At 45.4% G+C, this 24,703-nt stretch overlaps 1 protein-coding gene across 4 annotated transcripts; it reads left to right on the top strand.

The window, feature by feature from the left end:
• Positions 1–12,405: 12,405 nt before the first annotated feature.
• On the top strand, positions 12,406–23,631 carry zbtb18 (zinc finger and BTB domain containing 18). 4 transcript variants are annotated; one of them, XM_086045408.1, is made up of 2 exons: positions 12,406–12,922; positions 19,044–23,631. In XM_086045408.1, exon 2 carries the CDS (start codon positions 19,061–19,063, stop codon positions 20,657–20,659), a length of 1,599 nt encoding a protein of 532 aa, XP_085901534.1. In that variant the 5' UTR covers positions 12,406–12,922; positions 19,044–19,060; the 3' UTR covers positions 20,660–23,631. The 4 variants fall into 4 exon arrangements, with proteins under 4 accessions (XP_085901534.1, XP_085901532.1, XP_085901531.1 ...); XM_086045406.1 differs by lacking the exon at positions 12,406–12,922 and adding an exon at positions 15,698–16,094; XM_086045405.1 differs by lacking the exon at positions 12,406–12,922 and adding an exon at positions 16,114–17,448.
• The last annotated feature ends 1,072 nt before the right edge of the window (positions 23,632–24,703 follow it).

Raw genomic sequence — 24,703 nt, 5'->3', positions numbered from 1 at the left:
GTCTGTCTTAATATAGTCCCAACTTAGTTCCGAATGCGGGCGTACTCATCCTAGCGGACTCCCTCCCGGAATTACTGCATCAACGTCTTGTTTTGGACTTTCGGGGGAAGCTCCTGACGTCACGCGGAGAAACCCCAACACCCCTCCCGCCCTTTCCCTCTTCCCTCTTGCTCTTTCCTTTTTCCGTCAACCACGCACACAAATGACCATGCAGCGTTTTACCTTCGGCTCTTCGGCGTTGTGAGGCGTCCGTGGCGGCGTTGACGTTTTAGCAAAAGAGCTCGCTCACCACTGACCACTCGAGCGCATCATCTTCATCTCATTCCAACATACCGCGCGGCCTCGTTGGACCGGGAAGCCAGATCTCGCGAGATCTCGTGGTGCTACTTAGCCTAACGGCTTAGCGGTTTGCTAATGCAATCAGCCGTGGACTGTCAACACATCTGAGTGTCTGATATTTGTTGTTGGAATTTTTTCGTTTGTTTTTGTTTTAAAAAGAAATGAGAAAAATTACATGTTACACCCACCTCGCGTTATTTTTTCTATTTATGTATTTATTTATGTAGTTCGGGGGTCACCAACAAGCTATTTAGCCTACTAATCAATGTGAAAGGCTGCCAGTCTGAGACACACTACTGAACATAATTATTCAAATTACCTGGAATTATTTGTTACTATTCATTTTTAAAAAATTATTCATCTCTGTTAAGACAGTGATTGGACTGATAATGAGTTTATGTTTAAAACTGATACATTCTCATTTAATGTCCTCATAATCAATATTGAGTAAATTAAATTTAAAAACAATCACAATACATTTCATTTAAAAAATGACTAACTAGCTTTAATATTAAGGACATGTTTGTGCATATTTGATCAATCCAGGCCAGAGCATAATACATCAAAATAAATAACAGAAGACGCTACATGTCTGTTTCGATGCTGGACTGACTGTGTAGTGTGTCACATGGCCACTGAATGGTGACCTAATTCTGTGTGAAAAATCGTCGACCTTCCCCATTACGAGTTAAGAGGGTAACAAGGTTATCGCCGGCTGGGGGGGAAAAGTGCTCAGAGTTTGCCATTTAATTGCAAAGAGATCAGAGATCAGATCCCAGCGTGTGATGACGCATTTAGTTGTGTCACTGTTGATGATACAACAAAAAGTGTGTTTGATAATGTGACACAATGCTTTGTGCCTTTAATAGTTGCGCCGGGAAACTGCAAAACATGTGACTGTGTAAAAAAAAAAAAAAAAAATCCAGGGTGGGCATATTGAGGTCAAATTGGGAATACAGGACATTCTTTGAAGACACCTTTCACGCTCTTGACTAATTCACATTCCTTTGGATTCATACATGCATGCCTCAAGGAGTAGACCGCCATATAATAGATTCTTTCTTTTTGCGGGGGGGGGCAGTTTTTTCTCGGTATATTCTTGCTTAGTCCAAATTTGGGGAGTTTGAAGCAAATAAAAAAATAAAAATATGTATGATTATTTTTCCATTGCAATTACAAAGGCAGTCAATTATTAACGTATTTTTGCAATTCGTGGGCCAGTCCGGTTCCTAGCCCCTATTTCATCGGGCCAGCAAATGGAGTTCCAAGGTTGGTCACAGAATGAATTAGACTTGTAAGTCAAGGTGCCCAGGGGCGGAGCTATGTGGTGGCAACATAGCCGTATGCAAAACAGTGTCAGCTCTCGGTGACAACTGATCACACTTATTGGCTGATAGCTAGCAAATCAGTGCATGAGAATTAGACTAGAAAAGAATTAGAATTAGAGATAGTACATGAAAGCAAATCAACGGATAACAAAATGGCATTATCTAGTAAATTAAACTCAGCAAGATGTTACTTTTTATTTAGACTTGATCCTGCTCGGTTTTATGAGTGCGTTGAGCAAGTATATGGATATACTGTATGTGCATTTTAGTTCATGAAACCTTGACTGTGGATGGTATGATAAACAATGACACGGTGGTGGTGACGAGCATGCGACTGTACACATATGTGAAATGCTGTGACATCGTGGCGACCCCACTGGAAAAAAATTCTAGCTACGCCACTGAAGGTACAAATGTACGTGAATTTGCTGTAAATAATGCAATGTTGTTGATACGTAGCTTCTTAACTGCTAAAGCTGTGGGACCACACACACAAACAGTTGACACGAAAGGTGAGTTCAGGCCAACACAGTTAAAGTAAACTTCCACCTCTTGTCTATAATAACACCCCCTCCCCTTCTTTCCCCAACCTCCTGTCTTTGCCCCCCCCCTGCCACACACACACACGACATATTTGCACACACACACACACATCCCTACCTCAACTCCAGCCTCAGCTCCCAAAGCTCGAGGAAGCAGAAGCTGCCCCCTTCAGCCCGTCACCCGGGGTGGCTTTGAAGAGACAGAGGGGTCAGCCCGGCCCAGGAGACCTGCAGAGAGGTAAGGACAGCTGCGGTCAGACGGACGCCCGCGTGGGAAGTGAAGGGGGCGGGGGGGTGTACACAGACACGCATGTATACATATCTACACGCATGCACACAAGAGACGGACGGGACAAGAGCAGCTGCAGTCGGAGTGTTCAAGGTGTGCTGTGCAGCAGCGGCGCTCGGCAGCCAGCATGGTCCAACATGCATACGTGGACCTCTTCTGGGTCACCTCCTGTGCACTGGCCTGGCTAATGGTAGCAGCACACAACCAGATGACCGCAGACGCAACACACCTAAAGCAGTCACGCCAATCATAAGCAGTTACTTGTTGTGAAGTGAATGACTTCTTGAAAACTTTTTTTTCCAAATACATTGGAACCCCGCTATTATATAAAACAAATATATATATATATATATATATATAATAGACCCCCAAAATTATTGAAAAAAATGGCGAGTGTTCCAGCTCTAAGGGAAAGGGTAGCGAAAGCAGCTGGAACACTCTGTACCTGTTTTGTCTATGTGTGTGTGTGTCTGTGTGTGTGAGCCTTTATCATACATATGTGGAAGCAAAGCACACCATGCAAGTTGGGCCTGGATATGGAAAAAGCTAACGCTAAACCTACAAGCTAATAAAGCTAACAAGCCTGATCATGAAAAATCTAACACATGAATCGTGATGTCATGTCATGTCATCTTCCAAACCGCTTATCCTATACAGGGTCGCGGGGAGTTGCTGGAGCCTATCCCAGCCGTCAATGGGCGAAGGCAGACTACACCCCGAACTGGTCGCCAGCCAGTGGCAGGGCAATGAATCGTGATATACATGACTATTTTTACAACCTCCAATAGGCGTTTTGCATGAAAAACGGGGAGTAAACGTCTTAGCTTAGGTGTTAGCGTGTGTCAGGGGCGGGGAAAAAATCAGGGTGGGCCTGAATATTTCCCTCACTGAGCACAATGTGCCCAAGACATCGTATATTCAAATAAAATGACAAACTGAATAATATGAAGTTCAGATCTTCCTTAGACAACCACAATTATGCCATTCTTAATATTCAATACAATAATAAAACACAACGAAACACAAATTAAAAATCAATTTCATAATCATTTACAAAAAATATATATTTTTCCATGAATCTCACTGGGTGGGCAGTCTCTCAATCTGGGTGGGCCTGTGCACACCCATAGCTCCGCCCCTGGCGTGTGTGTTTCTTTGTTAGATGTGCAGCACATGCTCTCAAATTGTCATGTGCAATGTGTGTGAGTGTATACCTTCTGCTCCTGTGCAGACAGGTTGCGCACCCCCCTCCGCCACCCCATACCCCAAAACACACCAAAAACACCCCCCCTCTCCTCCACTGTATGGCCCCCAGGTTGTAGCAGTCTGCTTTATCAGGTTGTTCAGCTGTTGTAGCCCTCCAAAAAAAATAAATAAATACGTGAGGGCTTTGGTGCCAGAGGAACCAATGCACATTTTTACTTTTATGCTGCAATAAGTGCAGTTTTGTTGTTTTTATTGCTACATGTGTTGTTGTTTTTTTCCGTCTTATGTCACTGTAGTCTCTGTAATCATGGTACAAATGTCCAAAAAAGAAGCAGTTGGGCGAGGAAAGCACCTTGTTCAAACAAAGACACGATTCACTGACATTAGCATGCAATGCTGCATTCTCACTTGAGAGCAACTCAAACCAATTGCCAGGATATTTCATCATATATTTTTAATTGTTACCTCTGACAATTCACGTTGCATGAAAAGATGTCATACATTTAGTTGAAGACATAGCCGAAGTTGACATGATGTTGCAAATGTTTAATAAAGTACCACAAACACATGGGTTACACAAGGCTAAAAAATAACTACAGACATTTAATAATAATGCTTTTGTTTATTTGTCATAATGATGATAATACTAATGATATTTTATATTTCCAAATATTTTTACTGTTATGTACGATTATCAATACCTTGTGATCTTATTTTTTATTTTAAACAAATTGTTGTACTGGTACTATATAATGTAGATTTATACAATAATATTAAAGTTATTAATACATGATTTTTTTAGTTGTTATTTTATTCCGTTGAATTGTATTACTGTATTATTCATGTTAGCTATATCTTATCTATACATTTACTATTATTAAGTATTTGCTTATTTGTACACAAAACAAACCAATGTTGTACTCCTTTTCTTTTATAAGTTAGCTTCATGAAAATTAGATTCAAATAAGAAGCGTATCGTACCATCTTTCACTTCAGTCATCATTGCACAAACCACTCCAGGCCACTAGGGGGTGCTCTGCTATCAGTGTGGCTTCCAGCAGGCGGCAGCTGTTTGCTTGCTTCTACGACACACATGTGGAAGAAAAACCAACAGTGTGTTTTGATTATTCATCGAACATCTGGAAGGGAAACGGTCGGCCCTCGCACTCCCCTGAGGCTCACTTCTGGAAAACATCATATTTGATGTGACGCTCCAGCCAAGAAGAAAAAGAAGACCAAGAAGTCTCCGGAGGGAGCGCACAGGAAGTGTCGCCGCTGCCAAGTGAAGCTGACGGCAGCGCATCTGTCAACATCTGGATGCGCAGACTGTGTTTGGCTTTCCAACAACTGGCAAAGCCACACACGGAGGGGGCGCCGCTTTTTTTTTTTTGATGCCCCCTGAGGGTCCGCTCTTCCCGATCCTGACACTTCCTGCTTGCGCTCCTCCGCTTCCTTCGTTGAGACACAACAATCCTCCTTCATGTTGTCCACACACACGCGCACTCTAGTAGCCAGCGAACACATTAACGCCTAATGTGCAAATATGGTCGTGGCTCCCTCAGGGAGACTGGCCAGGAATTGCCGTCTTGCTTTCAGGACAAACATCCGTCCAGAGGATGACGAGGAGAACAGAAACATCTCTTTTCATTTGCAATCCTCCGGCGTGCCATTGGGGCACTGTGTGTGATGGGGAAGTAGTCACAAAGAAGTAGGACATTACTTTTTGTGGAAAACAACACGAGTAAAACGACACATTTCCATTGTAATATCTCTATCTATGCAGGGAACTGCTAAAAAAAAACCATCATGCAGTGAACACGTCAGTGGAAACAAAACGATAACAACCAATCCAGGGCAATGAAGGCTTCCTGTTTTCACTTCTTCACATGCAATATATAATAGAATAGAAAAGAATAGAACAGAACAGAATAGAATGGAATAGAATAGAAAGTCTAAATTTGTGTTAAGTGAACCATCGCTAATCACGGGGATCCGGACCAGGCCACCCTGTGAATAGCAGAAATACACGTATAATTGACACACATTATAACTGTACTGAGATTTTTTTTAAATCCCCCCAAATTGAAAAAAAAAATGGACTAAACCTCAAATAAGTTTTAACTAGCATAACTTGTTGGCAATTATGCTAGTTATGGCAGCATACACGAGCACCTTGACTTATTGGCAGATTTTTTTATTTTTAAAAGTAGAAAAGCTTTGGGTATACACCTGCTTATGTTGGGTTGAAAAAAAAAAAAGATACAATTATAATGGCTGTCAATTATACTCTGACTTTCGCTATTAGCAGGGCAGCCTGGTCCCTATGCCCAGTGTAAACCTCCAAAATTGTTATTATTGATCTAAACTCAATGTTTTTTTGTGACTTGTTGACAAAAGGCTGATTTGGGGATGTCACTGAAGCACTCCACACATGAGGTCATTCGGTTGAAAAAAAACAAATGTCATCTGTCAACTTCAGCAGATCAGATCATGTTGTTTTTTTTTTATTTTATTTTGAAGCAAACACGACATGAACACTCACTGCAGTGTCCAGTTGTTGTTTACTCGGTCAGGCCGGCTGTAAGGTGACACACTGGGGACGGACGCAACGCAACGTGTTAGCCCGGCGTCAGCTCACCATATGGGGCATGAGGACGAGAGCTAAGCCCTGTGGAAGTCCCAACACATGGATCTCGCAAACACGGGCAGATGCCACCTCTGTGGTTTAGCATAGTGCACACACGAACACACACTAAAAACTAAAAACAGCGCCAAATCTGCCTCAACATCCTAGCGACATGATGTTGGAGCTAATTACTGTTTGATGACAACAGAACATGTTGTTGTGTTATTTTGCTCACCCAAGATGAGATAGGATGAGCTTTATTAGTCCCACAATGCAGAATTTTGCAAACAAGGGAACAAATTGAACTCCTGTTGCCCAAAACAAGTCCCATAACGCCGATTCTGGACGCTACAAATGCTAAAGAAGCAAAGTTAGTGATTTTTAAGGGTTCTCGAGAAAATAAAAAGTGAGTACATTATCTACCGCTTCTCCTCATAAGGGTCGCGGGCGTACTGGAGCCTATCCCAGCTGTCTTTGGGCAGTAGGCGGGGGACACCCTGAATTGGTTGCCAGCCAATTGCAGGGCTTGAAAATGATTTCATAAGGACAAATGGTAGCGATGGCTACAATGAAATCGTGGCGCAGCACTTACTACTGAAACAAATTGTTGGTGTAGCTTTTTTTAAACCCACAAAATCGAACAGTGATTCAAAGCAAATTGAAGTCAATGCAAATTAAAAACCTATTCTATCAATTCTAGACAAAAAATGAGAACAATCAATATTCTTTTTAAAATGACATTAAATTTGAAATGAAAAATCACACTTTGAAATAATACTGAATATTACTATAATGATTTCAGTCATGAATAGCAGTCTTTTTTTTTAATTACAAAATATGTTGGCCTGAGTAAAATGAAAACAATGGTTGGACAATATTTATGTCCAATGAGACACTTATAGAGATAAAATATTGTCTATTTTGTTGGGATATCATTTTCAGAAACTATAACTCTCAAGATTGATCTTTTCAAAAAGTTCAATTAAAACAGGAATTCGAATTTAATTTATAAAATATGAAATGTGATAAAATATGCAATAAAATACATGCAAATTTAAAATAAGATTAACAAAGATTGGATTCTTTAATAATGTTTTGTACACGTATTCGTATTTTATTACATTAAATAATAAAAATGAATAAAAATTTCACCACCATTTCACTTCCTCGATAACTTGGCGAAGCACTGTTCATTTTATGTTCAGTCAGAACTCTTGCTATGTGCCCAAAAAGAATTCCATCCTGTCTCAAACCTTTTTAAAATAATACATCGCTTAAAAAAAAAAAATAAAATAAAAATCAACATGAATGCAAGCTGCAATTTAGCAGTACTGAATATTAATAACGCTGATAATAATAATAAGGGGGGAACAGCCCCCTCCATTTGGCCGCGGGCTTACACGACTAACATCTGGACCGCTTGGCAGGCAAAGTGAGGCGCTGAAAAGCCTCTTCTATGCTGCTCCAGATGCACACACACACACACACACACACACACGTGAAAGCACACACACACACACACACACCGGCGTCCATACTTGCGCATGTGCAAACACAAATACAGATGTGCACAAGGTCAGAACAGACACGCACGTACACACACACACACACGCAAGGAGACACAACGCACACACGCAGCAATATCTCAGTCCCAGATGGAGACGGGGCGAGTGGCAGCTCAGGTGCGGCGGACACGCATTGTTGGCACAGGTAGCATGTTGTCAACAGCTGGCGCAGGTTAGGCATTCCTGGGAATTGGAGCCACAAGGCAAATGTTCCCGCTGGCTCCAGGGGGGCGGCACAGCGGTGGCGACTGGCACAACAACATCACCCCCACAACGGCAGAGGCGGCAAAACAACTCCGCACTTAAAGGCCACATGCCGTCAAAATCCTTTTTTTTTTCCCCACTGACAAGACTGTGACCTGGTTTAACTTTGACATTGATCGAGCCGGTCAAATTCGCAAGGCAGAAATATGAGCCGATCAGTTGCAGGTGTCATAGAAACGCAGCTCATTATTCACCCAAATCAGCTGTGGCAAATTAGTCTCACCAGTAACCGATTATTTCAATGATTTGTAACAAAAGGGCACCAAACAAATGCTTTACATCCAGCCTCTGTCAATATGATGATGGATGCCTCCCCCTTCTGCAGTTGAGTAACTCAATTTGCTTTGAAGTGTCATATCCTTGAAATTAGCCATGCACTTAAAAAAGAAAGCCTCACATGATCGCTTTTTGAATGTGTGTGTTATGTTTTGGACGCTTCTGTGTGTGTGTGTGTGTGTGTGTGTGTGCGTGTATTAGCCGTCTCACCGCCTGGGGGCTAATTTCCTCCACCGCCACAGCTGTCGGCCCGCTCCTCTGACATCTGGAGTGGAGGGGGACAGACGAGCCGGCAGACAGACACAGGATGGACTTGTACATCACAACTCTCTCATCTCTCCCCAATAAAGACAAAATGGGAGCGCATCAGTGTACACTTTGCGTCTGATGTGACCAGCTCTCTACATACCTCCGCCCTCGCTCACTTCAGCACAATACGTCACTCACAGAGATGTCTGAGGTCACTTTTCCAAGGCGAAAATGACTGGAAGAGAGAAAAACGAAGCGTGAGGAAAAGAGCAAGAGCCAGGAAGATAGAGGAAGAAAGCAGAAAAGAGCAAAAGAAACAAGAAGAAAGGGAAGGAAGAAGAGGAAGGGTGAGAGAGGAAAATAGGGGGGAGGGAAAAGGGGGGACAGAAAGAGATGAAATGAGCAAGAGATAGGACGTGAAAGCAATAAAACGGCGGGAGAAGAGAAAGAAAGGAACGAAACAAGGCAAAACAGAGGAAAAGACAGGAAGAAAGAGCAAGAGACAGGAGACGAGGAAGACTGGACGCTATGTCAAAAAGTTGAAAAGAGAGGACGAGACAGAAAGAGAGAGGAAACTACAGTTAAGGAGACCCAAAAAAAAAAAGGATGAGAGGTAAGACAGAGCTAAAGAGACAAAAGAATGACTGACGAAAATAGAAGGAGAGAGCAAGAAGAGACATGCAGGAGGACAGAAGAAAGAGAAAGCAAAAGAGGAAGGCGAGGGAAGAGATGAGAGATGAAGAAAGGACAAGGCAGGAAAATGGAACAAAGACAGAAGAAAAGAAGGTGAAAAGAAACAGAAAAACAGCCCGATACAGGAAGAGAGTCAAAACAGAGAAAGTGAGAGTGAGAGATAAGAAGAGTGGAGGGACAGAAGGAGCAAAAGACCAAAAGAGAGCAACTGTGAGCAAGAGACAAAAACAGAGTCAAGGAGCAAAACGAAGGGATAGAAAGAAAAAAGAAAAGAGAGGACGAGACAGGAAGAGAGACAAAACGATTGCAGAGGAGAAAAGAGGAAGAGAAAAAAGTAAAAGAGATGAAAAAGAGAGCAAGAGGGGTGCAAAGTGCAAAAGACGGGAAGTGAGTTGAAAAGGGAGGACGAGACGGGAATAGGAAGCAAGAGACAGAGAGGAAAGTGACATTTCAATGCATTTCCGACACTTTTTCCTTGTGGAAATTTGGCACTCCGCAGAGAACCTCATTTGCATTCTTTCGAAAATGACCAAAAAGGAAAAGGACACGCCCAGCAGCAGCGACAGCTGGACAGATGTACAGACTCCTCCCACACACACAGCTTGGAGGTGCCATTAACCAATTTAGCTTCCAGATGTCCATCAGCGAGCCACAGCCAAAGTTGCACAGCTCCATGTGGGCTTCACACACACACACACACACACACACACACACCACGCACACGCACAGGTGCGAACATCCCACACACACACGCTGCCAAGTGTGTGGATGCTGAGGCAGAAACGGAAACACATATATGGAGCGTGTGATGTACAGAAAGCAGAGGAGGCGTGCGCGCGTGTGCGTGAGACGTTTGATTGACAAGCATACATCCTGATAAAAACTCGCCAGCTTCTTTTTTCTGCCTTTTTTTTTTTTTTTTCCATTTTTTGATCACTCCTAAGAATGGGTCTACACCATCTGGAAGACAAGCCAGTTAAACACACAGTTGGTCTTCCTGATGTCTCACAACACACACACACATTCACCTACATACATCAATTCACACACACACAAACACACCTAAAGAGTGGATCTAAAAAGTCTGCACACCCCTGTTCAAATGCTGATTTTTTTTTTTTGTGATATAGAAAAATGAGACCAAGAGAAATCCTTTCCAAACTTTTTTTTTTTCCACCATTAAGGTGACCTCTAACGCAATGGAAAAAGTCAAAACATGATCTAGTGGGCAAGTACGAACAGTGGGGGCGGCGGGGGGTTCTCCCTTCTTGTCTGTTACTGTCTTGTCACTCGTTTTTCTCTTCCTTTTTCCCTCGTTCCATCTCTTTCTCTCTCTTGGACTTTTGCTACGTCTGCGCTATTACGCACCCCCATCACTGACATAATGAGGCAAGCACTTACTGTACGTACTTAATGGGCCACTACTTCACTATATTGTATGGATAGACAAATGGACCAATGTCTAGATGTATGTACAGTAGACAACTTCATGAATGCTCACAAGCGACAAAAAGTCATACAATGCTGCCGATGTCCACTCGTACAATCTTGCCTTACTAGTCATGTCCAGTTTTTATGCCAAAGTTGTCTTACCTCTAACTGAAGGGCTTTCCATGTGGAGAGATCTACATGGGATCTACAGCGACCTCCAGAGGTGGAAAGTTGTACTGTAAGTTAAAGTAGGGGAAGATAGGAATCTTGTGGTCCAGTGACGGGAGCTAGCGTCTTATTAGAAGTGTTTATTTCAAAGTCCAGGGGCTAAAATAGCCACAAACACACAAATATGTGAAATACTTTGGGAAGTTCCCAGTTGTTCCATGTGCGCTCGCCTCCCTGCATGTGTGTGTGCCTGAGTGCACATCCACACACACAAGGGCCTCATTGTCCCACCACGCCGCGAAAGCGGAGCCCCGGAAAACTGACAGGCAACAACAGGGTCGCCATTCATTTGCATTTGAACAAGTGCCGCGGCTATGACACCGCATCATGTCAATTCATTAGCCGCCTATTAGTGACGCCAATTAGTTTACTAGGACGCCTTTCGCCCACGCAGGACGTGGGACGCGGGACGTGTCCGTCTCCCTGATGGCCGGACCCAACCAAGGTGCCTGAACCAGTGACCCACAAAAAGACACATTTTATTTTTTTATTTACTTTTCAATGTTCATTGTTGTGTTTTTAATAGGCTGATAGTCAAGGCCATCTCCAGATTTTTAACACTGTAAAGAGCAATAAAGTTTTTCCCCCCACAAAAATACTTGGAAGGTCCAAGACAATAAGGATAACAACGATACAATATAAAACAATATAAATTGTTATTATAATTAATATTGTGTTTTTGTGCTTATTTAGTTCATGCCAAATATCAATCAATATTCGTAGAAAACGTTTATTTTTTATTGGAATTTGATACTACTACGACAATTATCACTATTTATTTGAATTTGCTTTGTTTGGATGATTCTTAATATGAATTCATGTTAATTTGTTTTTATTTAAGTGAATTTGGCTTGTGTTGTTTACACAAGGACATTGCACCTGTTTTGCTGTTCGGCAACGATGCACCTGCTGCACCGTCACTCCAGCTGGACTACACTACCCATGATGCACTGCGCAACGGTACCTCTCCCTACCCCCCAACACCAGTTTGTAGGCATTAATTTTTGTTTTAAATTATCTAAAATTATATGCAGAACTACAGAGTTTAGAATTACTATTATTGTTACATTTTACTGTACTGCTACTGTAGAATCTAACTGAGCAGTTAAGGGCGCGGCCTGCTAATTGCGATTGTGACGTCGGCAAATGAAAGCCATTTCAGTTTGAACGTTGGCTCAAGGGCATTAGAAGTCGACTAATCCCATTAGTATAAACTATATTAATCAATATCAAATCATAATCATGGATAATAAGTAGTATGTGTTCGAATTATTATTATTAATATAATGTATGTTATTTTTCCTGCGGGCTTAACACGGTTCACCTGCTTTGGTTTCGTCGAGGTGTTTCCACGGCGGTGCACCTGCTCGCTCTGGCCGGACTACACTACCCATGAGGCACCGCGCGATGCGCGCAGCCCGACTCTCTTCTCTCCCTCTCTCCGATCTGCGCTGGCTGCTCGTCCTCCCCTCGCACAGTCGCCCAACCAGTCGGTTCGGCCGAGCCGCTTCTCCTTCCCTGCCCCTCTCGGTGTGTGTCTCGCCGCCTGGTTGGAGTCAACCTCCGCCGACCGACGAAGAACAAGAAGACATATCATATCCCCCCCACCTCCGCTCCTGCTCCTTGTCGAGTCTCCACCATTGGCTCCCAGCCTTGCCAGTCAAGTCCCAGCCCGAGTTGTGAGCTGTTGTGTGGGGAGAAAACAGCAGGCAGGCAGGCGGGGACGGAGGCAGCAACAGCTCGGAAACATCTGGCCGCCGCAGAGTCCCTCTCCCCTTCCCCTGTCTCGACAAGGCTGTTATGGAAAGCGACACAAAGTCGGCGTAAGGGGGAAGCGGGGGGAAAGCCGAGGAGGATTCAGCGGGGGACGTCGGAGCGTGCTGCCTGTAAGTGGCGCTTGGTGGCTTGAGTGAGTGGAGAGAGGTTGAGGGAGCGAGTCAAAAGTAGCTTCCTTGTCCCTAGCATGACTGTGTTGTGTTAGCTCGCCCTTTTTTTAGCAGCTGTTGTCATAGCAGCGCGGCCTAAAGGAAGGCAGGAAGGAAGGAAGGAAAGTCCTACGGAGAACATCGCTTCAGTCCACACACGAGCTTTCCTTCGACGCTCGCCTCCACTTTTAGCCGCTTGTAGCTAGCTTCTCTGCGGGCTCGACGTGCCTCCTTCGACGCGTTTTTTTTTTTTCCTTTATAGCTTCGCCATCGTCTTGAAACTACAATCGGAAAGAAGAACTTGTTCTAAAAGTCCATGTTGTCACTATTACATAGGTGGGAGGTGTTACAGGCTTGTCCCACTACGACTTTATTACACCGACTATAAAGATGGCCACCTGCAGTGTTAATTAAAGTGAACTGTTCGAAAAAGTTTCTCGTGATAAAATCGGGACGTTTTCATGATCATACTTATTACATCCATCCGTTTTTATACCAGGGGCTCTCTAACCTTTAAAGAAAAATTCCAAGGACCGCCTCATGATCATAACACCACGACAAACGTACTGTAACTACCAAGTACAGTACCTGCCCTACATCGCATACGAATTACAGATTTAAAAAAAAACATTACAATTAATATTTTCTCAGTTAGCACCGCTTGGTCCGTTTAAATGTTTATCCATCACCAGTAGTTAGAAATGTTGCACACCAAGTGATTCATTGATGCAGGCAGACAGATTTACAGAGCTTTTACAAGCTAAGGACGAGTAATGGGTTGAGTGTGTTTGTTTAGTTGGCGTGACGGCCCCCATATGTACAAGGTGTGTCAGAATAGTTCCAGAACTGGTGTCACAAAAGATATACGGAGTATTTCAAACCGAAACTACCAGTAATCACCTTCAAAGCAATCCTCCTGAGCCTAACGTACTTTCCCAGCCTTCTCTGTCACGCCTTCATGTACTCCTGGAAGGATTCTTGTGGGATCCTCCACAGCTCTGTCATCACGGCCAACTAGATGTGCTCCACATCTTCCAAACGAGGCTTGATTAGTTAGGTCAGGGTGAGTAGGGAGTTGTCAGGAACTGTCAGATGCTCAGCGCAGTGTGAGCAGGCACGTTGTCATGGTGAAGCATGAGCTGGTTGATTGTCTGGCCCACATTGAAGGGGAAAACTTGTAGTTTGGGTTTGAAATATATCTTTTGTGGGATCAGCCCTGGAACCTTTCTGACACACCACTACACGGGACAAAATATCAGTATATGCTTTTTCGATTAACTTATTTTCTCACAGACACCTGTGAATGATGGAAAATAATTTTGGAAAAAAAAAAAGGCACACAGGACGGCCGCAACCCAGATTCGAACCCAGAAGCTTCCAAGTGTGAGGCAGCCATGCTAAGATCTCATCCACTGTGCTGCTGCGCCAAGCGGAATGTATGAAAAAAAATGTACGATCAAATAAGTGTTCAAATCAAATATAATATACATTATTATCATTAGGGCCCAACCGATACAAATTTTTTGAGTCTGATGCTGATTCTGATATTAGTCACAATAAAACTCTGATAACCGATTAATTGGCCGATTAATTAAAAAATCTATAATTAATAACAAAGGTGTAACAAGGTATTTTTTGGTCTCTTAATGCTTACAACAATAAAGATATTGGCAGGCAGAACATTTGACTGTCTTACAATACTTTGTCCTTTACTATTTTACTTTACAACAGAGACTAAAGTCGGACAAATTATTTTTGAGGGGCTGATTTGCTTTTGGTGAGGGGGGTGTTTGAATATCATTATCTTTGTCTTAAATGTTGTTTTGCGTTTAAAAAAAAACAGCCCATTTTTTTGCCGATTTTAATATCCGCTGATTAAAATCAGTCGGTACCAGCAAGCTGCAGATACGAAAAGTTTTCCCGTGAAACTTCCTCTGCTTGGCAATGAAAATGGTTCGTTTCACATATTTGTAATAAAATACTTGGTTACTAATGAGATATAAACAATGTTTATTTGGATTTCTCTCCCTCTGACGCTTTTGGATCATTAAACATGTCCCGGTTCAACATCACTGCTACTCCTGAGAAAGAAAACGCAACACCATCTTCGAAATTCACACGCGCACTTTCGCTAACGCCGTGTTGCCGATGCAAAAAGTTGTACTCATTAGACTCCTTAAATCGTGTTTGTTCCCTATTGTTCCCTCATATCGTAGCTTGTCTGGGAGGGGGGGGGGGGGACGGACGGATGAATGAACGAGTGAATACAAGACGAGCGGCAGCGTCGCTGGAGCGTGAAAAAGTGGCAAACAATATCAGCTGCGTGCGTCTGTCGGTTGCCAATGTGCCTTTTGTCTCCGAGGGAGGCGAAAAGCTGCGAAAACAACTGGTGGGCCTTCATTTGGGAACTTTTCCGTGCTTTCTCTTCGGACCGATGTAAAAAAAAAAGAAAAATCATACACCTAACTGCTGCTGCTGCTGCTGCTGTTTGTCGCTCATGTCGTTTCCCAGCCAGAGAAAGAAAGGGGTGGTGGGGGGGGGGGGGGCAAGGGGGGAGGCGACAAAGTTGTTGGTTGAAATGAAAGAGGAGTCTGGTGGCAGGAGTGTAGAGGAGGCAGCATATGGCTGTAGAAAGAGCACAGCTGGAGGTAGCATCTCCATCTGAGGATGATGTCAGAGCAGCTGACAGGCTGCCATCCACCCACCACCCCCCTCCCTCACTCACTGCCCCCCCCCTCTCCTCACTGGCTCTTTATTGTGAGGCAGCCTGGGAGAGTTTTAGTGTGTGTGTGTGGCAGTTAGTAGCAGGCAAGAAGAAGAGGAGGAGGAGGTGGTATCTGGTTCCCCCTCCAACATCGCCGCCACTTTGCATCTGTCCCTCGCACTTTCAACAGCAAGCTGCTGCTGCTTCTTTTTTTTTTTTTCCTTCTCTCTCTCCTTCTTCCTCCTCCTCGTGCGCGTTCGCCGGCTCGCCCGCTTCCCACTCACAGGCGAGGCGAGAGAAGGGAAAGAAGGACGGACGGACGGACGAACGAGCAGGAGAGAGAGAGGGCGAGCGAGCGAGCGAGCAAACCACAGAGCTCCAGCTCCTCGGCCACACTGGACGTAAGCGAGTGGATGCGTAGCGCCGCAGGTATCGTCTCCGATGACATGCGTGTGCGTGCGTGCGTGTTGCGTTTGTGCGTGCCAAGAGAGTTGGCAAGCAGGGTTTCGGGAACGCTTGAGTACGGACTAGGCGTTTTAAGTCCTTATTTACGTTCGAGTCGAGACGGACTTCAAGCGTTTGAAATGTGCCGTGCGTTTGATGTGGGATCATTTCGTTCCTTCAAAGTTCACGCGCAAGCGTTTTCAATGTTGTCGTTTGGCAGTCGGTGTTACGGTTGCTCGAGTGTGGACGAGAAGCAAAAAAAAAAAAAAAAACTGCAAACTTTCCGAGCGACTTCAATATTTCAAATGTTCTCATGTTGGCAGTCGGTGTTACTGTTGCTCGAGTGCGGACGAGAAATTAGAACGGAGTGGATGCATTCTAATTTGTTTGTCCACTGTCAGCCCCGAGCGTGGAGTAGAAGATGGATCGTTTCATTTCAGTAGTCAAATCTGCATTGGAGACGTTCTCATCTGGGCTCTTGATGTTGAGTGTCGCTCGCTTGAGTGTGGACTCGGAGCAGGATTATTTGATTTCACTTTGAGTTTGGACCGACGCATTCGGAATGGTCTTGTTTGGCTGTTGCTGGAGTACGGACTAGAAAGCCGTTGCTCAAGTGTGGAGTAGAAACAGCGTTTTTGAAATGCTTTTTGCTTCGGAGAGTGTGTGTGTGGACTAGAAACTCCGGGATTACTTGATGTTCTGCTTTTGCTTTTGCTGCCTTTCAAGTCATTTGAATTGATGACGTTGGAGCGAGCAAAAGGAGTCAAATATTTGCTTGAGCCCCAAGCGCGCGCGGTTGCGTCTTGAAGTTCCGAGCAGATTGTAAATGTTGCGCTTTGTCACTGCAAAGTCGCCTGGGAGAAGCCCGCGGTTCTGAAATCTCTGAAATGACTGGAAAGCGGCGGCCGAGCGCTCGTGCTCGCGCCCGGCCGGTCCCGGCGCAGAGGATCCTAATTTAGAAGTTTCAGCTTTGCGCTGTCCGAATTGGCTAGACAGCTGTAATCGCACTCGCTGCTCGTCGTAATCTCTTTATCTGGCTAGCAGCTGCCATATGGCCCCCGTCAGCTGGATCAGATGTGGATAAGCCCCCCTCGCTCGGCCCCCTCCCTCCCCGCCCGCCCGCCCGCCTCCCTCGCTGTCCGTCCAGGACCCCCCTGAGCCGGGCCGGGACCGGGCCCGAGGCCGTTCCATGCCTGCGTCTTTATTTTTAGGCATCTTTAAGGATTAGGATTGATGCTGTGACGAGCGGGGCACTTACAGTGATTGTATTGTAAATCTTCTTCTTCGTCTTCTGGGCAGAGGAGGAGGAGGAGGAGGAGGATGTGCAAAGGGTTTTCTCGTAAGACCACGTATTGGGAGCGTGTGTAGAGGAGGGGCTAGTTCACCCTTGTCCCCGTAAGCACCCCCCCCCCCCCTCCCATTACACACACCCTCCCCTGCCCCTCATTAAAAGTCGCGCACACACCACACACACTCGTCCATTCTTGCCGAGGCTTCATTCAAATGAGGCCATTTAAGCGTTGGGGCTAACGAGCAGCGCTAGAAAAGCGGGTGAGCGGGCAGCATGTATTTTCTCAGGCGGGACAAAGCGACGTGGTTAACAGGTGGGTCTTTGTAAGACGGGGGGGTAAGTGGGGTGGGGGGCGCATGGTTGAGATTTGTCAAGCCGTGTGCGGAGGTGGCGGTTAGGTAGGTGTGTTTGTTGTGGAAAGGCGCTTAGCTAAAAGGGCCGTGGCGGGCCAGGCCAAAGTGGCTTCATAAAAATAACCAGCGTAGGAGCAGCGGCGGGCCACGGCGCACAAAAGACGAGGCAGCACGAATATTGCAGCACACGAGAAAGGAAGGCGCACCTAACTTTGGACGTATTTTAGTTAGCAAAAAAAAAAAAAAATGAAATGCAAACTTGCATGGGTGCATTGCAATCAATTTGATCATTTTGGGGAAGTCAGTTTTAAAAAGTAGCTCATTTGTGTTTTAAAAAAAAATCATTTGGATTGTTTCTTGTGTCATTTTCAATTGATTGATGTGTTGAATTTGGTGTTTTCATTCAAAATGATTCAACAAAAAATTCCATCATGAAACGCTTGACTTGTGGTGTTTAGTGAATCGATATAATGTGAGTGTCGCTTTTTGAATTGAAGCGCTGACATTTTCTGCGATCGTTGAATTTTTTTGAGATGTGCCTTGTGGCACCGGATGACGAGAGGACAATTAGATTTTTGTGGATAAATGCATTTCTCCACAATATACAAATTGACTAACCGAGCACTGACTAGATGACGAGCATCATTTTTTTTTTCCCTTTTAACTTGAAACGACTGAGTCATAAATGACATTTTGCACCATTTTCTCATTTATTGAGTCGCTCCTGTCTGAGCATCAAATAGACCAGAGCACAATTTGACTTTTTCACTTTATTAAATTGATTCAATTTCACATCATATTCAAAATTTATCGAGCCTATCTTCATATATGGTGCTGAGTGTCGAATAGACAAGAGCACAAATTGATTAGATTTTTAAATGATCCACTGAAAGAAAGGACATTTTCCACTGTGTCCTAATTTAATGAGTACAACTCCTTGCATGGTGCCACCCGACTGTTGAACAGACAAAGGCACAATTCGATTTGATATTTTTGACTTTTCAAATTCAACTAACAGAAATGTTATTTTCCCTCATGTTCCAATTTTTTGAGACGAACCTCTTGTGCGGTGCTCACCGAGTTCCGAATAGACGGCACGCGAGGGTTTTTGGACAATTTGGAATGAAAATACAGTACAAGTAACCCACTCATTCCTTTACACGCTACTAAAATATTTGGGATAGCGAGGCTTGGTGTATGTTTAGCCCCTCGTTTAATTGTCCCCCTTGGAGATGTCGTAAAATCGAAATCAAATGTCATTAAAAAAGCGTTTTCTGACCGTTTGTGCAGGTTATGAGGACAGCAGGATGGAGTTCCCCGACCACAGCCGACATTTGCTCCAGTGTCTGAGCGAGCAGCGGCACCAGGGCTTCCTGTGCGACTCGACGGTGCTGGTGGGCGAGGCGCAGTTCCGCGCGCACCGCGCCGTGCTGGCCTCGTGCAGCATGTACTTCCACCTCTTCTACAAGGACCAGCTGGACAAGCGCGACGTGGTGCACCTCAACAGCGACATCGTGACGGCGCCGGCCTTCTCGCTGCTGCTGGAGTTCATGTACGAGGGCAAGCTGCGCTTCCAGGACCTTCCGGTGGAGGACGTGCTGGCCGCCGCGTCCTACCTGCACATGTACGACATTGTCAAGGTGTGCAAGAAGCGGCTCAAGCGCAAGGCCACGGCCACCGAGGCGGACAGCACGCGGCGCGAGGACGACGGCGCCGGCTCCAGCTGCTCCGACAAGGCCGACAGCCTCTCGGACGGCTCGGTGGGCCGGCCCGCCGCCGCCGACCTGAGCGACGACGAGGACGAGGGCAAGGCCGAGGCGGGGGCGCTGTGGCTGAGGATGCCCTCCGCCGAGAGGCCGGGGACGCCCGCCGCCGTGGCGCCCGCCAGCCCGTGCCACGGCGAGGCCGACGTCAAGCCCGCGTCGCCCGCCGGGAGCCCGTCCAGCTCCACCGGGTCCCTCTCGCAGAGGTCGCAGCGGTCCGCCGGCTCGCGAGGCCACCGCGGCAGGTTGGCCAGCGACGCCGCCGACTGCGTCCTGGACTTGTCCGTCAAACCCGCGGCCGGCGCCAACCACCACGCCAACTTCTTCGGCGGCGGCTCCCCGCCGGACAGCCTCCAGAGCCCGCCGGCCGTGAGGGTGAAGGTGGAGAGGGGCGCGGCCTCGGATGAGGACGAGGACCTGGCGGGCGGGGACTACGAGATGGAGCACAGCGGCAAGGCGCCGGGGCACCGCGGCGTGGGCGGCCCCCTGTCGGCGCAGCGGCGCCTGGGCCTGGAGGCGCACCTGTCGGCCCTGCGAGAGGCCTCGCTGGCGTCGGAGCTGGAGCGCGACGACAAGCCGCCCGCCGACGAGGTCCCGGTCGAGGCGGCGGTGGGCGGCGCGGACGGCGCCCTGCTGCCGTACGTGTCCAACATGCTGGCGGCGCCCCACACGCAGATCTTCATGTGCCCGCTGTGCAACAAGGTGTTCCCCTCGCCGCACATCCTGCAGCTGCACCTGAGCTCGCACTTCCGCGAGCAGGAGGGCGTGCGCGCCAAGCCGGCCGGCGGCGACGTCAACGTGCCCACGTGCACCATCTGCAGCAAGACCTTCTCCTGCATGTACACGCTCAAGCGCCACGAGCGCACGCACTCGGGCGAGAAGCCCTACACGTGCGCCACCTGCGGCAAGAGCTTCCAGTACTCGCACAACCTGAGCCGCCACGCCGTGGTGCACACGCGCGAGAAGCCGCACGCCTGCAAGTGGTGCGAGCGCCGCTTCACGCAGTCGGGAGACCTCTACCGGCACATCCGCAAGTTCCACTGCGAGCTGGTCAACTCGCTGTCGGTCAAGAGCGAGCCCCTGGCGCTGCCCAACGTCAGGGACTGGGCCATCGAGGACAGCTCGCAGGAACTCTGGAAGTAGACGCAGCCGCCGCCGCCGCCGCCGCAGCCTCCACCTCGTCGTCGTCGTCGTCGCCTTCTTAAGGTGCCGCTTCCCAACCTTCGTTCGCCCCCAGCGCAGCTCAACCGATAGGGAGCGAGCCCTGCCACGAATAGGGAAAAACTGCAAGTAGTTAGTAACACCATACCTAAAAAAGTTGGCGATATTAATCAGGTCAAACCGTCTAGACAGTGAACCCCGTTTACTGTGGTGGATGCATTCCAGACACGCCTACAATGGGTGAAAAGTTGCAGTACAGTTGCGATCATATTTAAAAAAAAAATAAATAAATAAACAAGCCTTAAACTTCCCCTGCCACGTGCTTTCCACTCATTTAATCATGGAAAAACACATTGCACATGTTTTTGAACATGGAAATGCAATACAGCCGAGGATTACTTCATTTTACATCGGAGAACTCTCATGGCACACCACCAAACAAATGTAAAAAAAAATGACCCGCAAATTGTGAAATTTGGACCTCAAACACAAAGCTATTTTTCTGTTGCATGAATGGCACCAGGTTTTTTGTACCTTCCGTCATCTTGTGGAAGAGCATTTAAGTTCTGCCTGTCACTATACGCCGCTGGCAGAGATAGATAGATATATTTCTCATTAATATATAATCCCACCTAATTTACTGTATACCATACATTATGATCCCCAAATCATCTCGCAACGTTACAAAGTAAACGGCTCACAAATCATTTGTGTTTGAAAAAATGTGAAGCGTACCTCTTCTTCGCAAGCCGTCAATTTTTGTCAAGCAATAACGAAACCGCCATTGTGTTCGCTCGTGCTTTTTAGTAGCCGCTCAGCAAAGCAAAATTTTCCACGTGGCAAAGACTTTCCATAACAACACCGGCTAAACTTAGACCATAGAACAGTAGAGTGTATTTTGCCAACGTACTTCCTTGACACCAATTAATACTTTCTTGCAAACCACAAATAGGCGGGGGTTCCCTACATGTAAACTCGCCTCAGTTTTGACTTCTAAACGTATTTACACAGGTTAGTGACGCCATCTAGTGGAAGATCATGTAATTGTCCTGCCTGCCACTATACGTGGCTGGCTTAGATAGCAGAACCCAAGTATGTGATTTGTAACTATAATTCCTCCTTTTTGGCGGCGGCGCGGCGGTTGGCAACGCACGTTTGAAGGGCACGTGGGCGTCCAAGTGAGTCTTGCACTTTAATAGCACATGAACACGTTACTACTGACTTTTGGGTGGGGGGGGGGCTTCAGGTGTTCCTCGCATTCTCAATGTCGCTGAAGGTCCGGCCTTTCGACTTTTGGTTTCCGTCTCTCATCTCACCACTCGACCGGCGATACGCTCAACGGGTATCACCATTCACGCTTCGAAGACGCGCGTGTGCGTGCGTGCGTGTTGACGATGAGATGTTCCACTGGCACGGCGGCGCCGTTAGCGTGTTGCTGGTGGCGTGTTCAGGGAGCGACTGACAACATGAAATGATGGCACTCATGCAATGCACAGCCTCCTTTTATTATGTTTAATTTTCAATCAGTTTGAAGTATTTTCTAACATTGGACAAATGATTACGGATGAATAGTTTTTCAATCTAGCTGGCAGTCCTTTTGTTGAGAAAAGTATTTAATTTAAGGTTGTATATTTGTCTGCTATAGTTTAAATTCATTTATTATTATGAATAATTTTATTGGATTTTTCTTTTTTCTTTTTTTTTTACCTGCTGTTGTTGCATGATGTCCACACTTGTATATTTTTTAAGATTTTTTTTTTAAGACAATGTGAATTTGCTGTGTTACTGTACACATTGTTATTGATCAAATTTGACCTTTTTTTTTTTTTTAAACATTTTTTTGGGTGAATATACTACTACTACTACTACTACTCCAGCGTGAAGCCAAGCTGACTATGACTGGTGGGGTGGGGGGAAACGCATGGGATTTTGTCCTAAAAAGTTGGCAATTTGTGGGCGGGAAATGTTGCTGAAGCTTTTGAAGCCGGCGTCTGTGTGCACTGATCTCTGCTGTGTGCGTGCGTGCGTGTGCAAAACAAGCACCTTTTTAAGCTATAAAACAATAACATGAAAATGTGTGCGGGAAAGATGCCTTTTAACTCCTCATTTGCGATTGAACAGGTTTTTGTTATTTGAACAAAAAAAAGTTTGAAAAATGGCACGGAATTTATCCAAATCATCACAGGAACCATTTTTAAAAATTGTGATTTTTGAAAAAAAAAGAAAAAGTTTTTTTGTATTTTGGGATGGAGCTCGGTTTGGAATTTGAAAAGAATCGTCAAGCGTTTATACAATCCCCCAAAAAAGGAGTTGCTAAACGCACCGTAGCCCTCAAGCGTGTGTGTGCGCGTGTGTGTGTGTGTGTGCGCCCAACCCGCCCATCCAACCTGCTGCGGTTTGCATCATCACTGGTTATTTTTATTTATTTGATTTTTTCTGGTTGTACTTGACCGCCTTAAACTGCTGTAGTCCAGGCTGATTGTTGTTATGATTTTCTTTTGGAATTATTATTATTATTTTAATTTAATTGTAATTATTTATTTGCGAGTGTCAGGCTGTGAACTAACTACACTCCAACCTTTTTGCTGTGTTTACTTGAAAACAAGACGGGGTGCGGGTGGTCTTTTTTATGTTTATGAAAAAAAATATCTTAGTTTATGGGGGGCTTCAAATGACTGAAAAAAATAAGGACAATCACCATCTGGGGGGGGACAGGCAGTTTTTTTTCAGATCTATTTGCTCCCCTGTTGAGATTAAATGTTTAATTTAGATTTTTTTTTTCCCCGATTTATTTGAAATTGAAATGTAGTCATTTTTAGCTTTGACAATCATAGTTTGTTTTTCTCAAGGGGGAGTAAATTCGAATTGTGTTTAGGTTTTGTCATTTCCGGTGTGCTGTTGACGTTGACATTTTTCAATTGTGTGCAAATTGCAATAAATTATAAGATTCTTCACATTGGACCGTTGACTCTCTTTTTTTGCTTAGTCAGCATTTTGGGGCTAACCAAAATCCATCCATCCATTCATTCTCTCGGGTCATGCGAGTACTGGAGCCAATCCCAGCTGACTTGAAGGGGTGAAGTGGGCTACACGGCTGCACTGAATAGTGACATCATCAGCTTGCGAACGTCACATGGCCAAACCCAGAAGGCAGGTGAGCCGTGATTGGTCGTCACCTGAGCCCTGAGCAACTGTGATGTCAATTTCAGTTGACAGCAAGTGGCAAAATGGCCACCGCCTGAAATCGCTAAAAATGGTAGGTTTTGCTGCTTAAAGGGGAAGTCAACGCAAACATTTTTTTTCAAGAATATGTTCTATGCAAGCCCACTCGATGAAACATAAATGGAATAAGTGTTAAACCACTCTTTTTCAGCCATCTCTGGGGGCAGCCATTTTGTCTTCTGTCGACTGAAAACGGCATCACAACTGCTCACAACAACCAACCACGGCTTAGATTCAGAAAACAGGTCAGCCGTGATTGGTCGTCGTGAGCAGTTGTGATGTCATTTTCAGTCGACAGAAAACAAAATGGCCGCCCCCAGAGCTGGTTAAAAACGAGTGCATTTTGCTGCTTAATTTATATTCCACAAACGCAAAGTTAATCAGAATTCCGTGTTTCAACTAGTGGACCTGCTGGGAACATATTCTTGAAAAAAAAATGCTTGCGTTGACTTCCGCTCTAAGTCATATTCCACAAACACAATATTTATCAGAGTGCCGTATTTTGACTAGTGGAGGCTCACAGAACATACTTTTTGTAAAGAATTTTTTGGGGTTGACTTCCACTTTAAATTGTTCCTTGATCATTCATGAAAATGAATCATGAAAAATATGATTAAAAATTGATACTTTAATATTTTTTAAAAAACTAACATTTTTTTTCAAATGGCTAATGATCATAATACTGTTGCCAACTCATACATGGCTGTCTCAACTTGCCATATCTGCCCTCATCATCATCATCATGATTCTCCCTCTTTGTTGACTCAACAGCGCCTCTGCTGATTGCAGCCAAGTAGTGCAGCT

This window comes from Filicampus tigris, chromosome 11, assembly GCF_054856515.1.
Source record: "Filicampus tigris isolate MCC_2025a chromosome 11, RoL_Ftig_1.0, whole genome shotgun sequence".
In the NCBI taxonomy this organism is placed as follows: Eukaryota; Metazoa; Chordata; class Actinopteri; order Syngnathiformes; family Syngnathidae; genus Filicampus; species Filicampus tigris.
This window is presented reverse-complemented; position numbering and strand designations above follow the sequence as displayed.

Excerpts from the sequence above, each read along its gene's own strand:
- zbtb18 (XM_086045404.1), top strand. The coding sequence starts at position 17,674 with ATGTATTTTCTCAGGCGGGACAAAGCGACGTGGTTAACAG. Across the intron at positions 17,714-19,043 it reads CAAAGCGACGTGGTTAACAG|GTTATGAGGACAGCAGGATG; the intron begins GTGGGTCTTTGT and ends CCGTTTGTGCAG.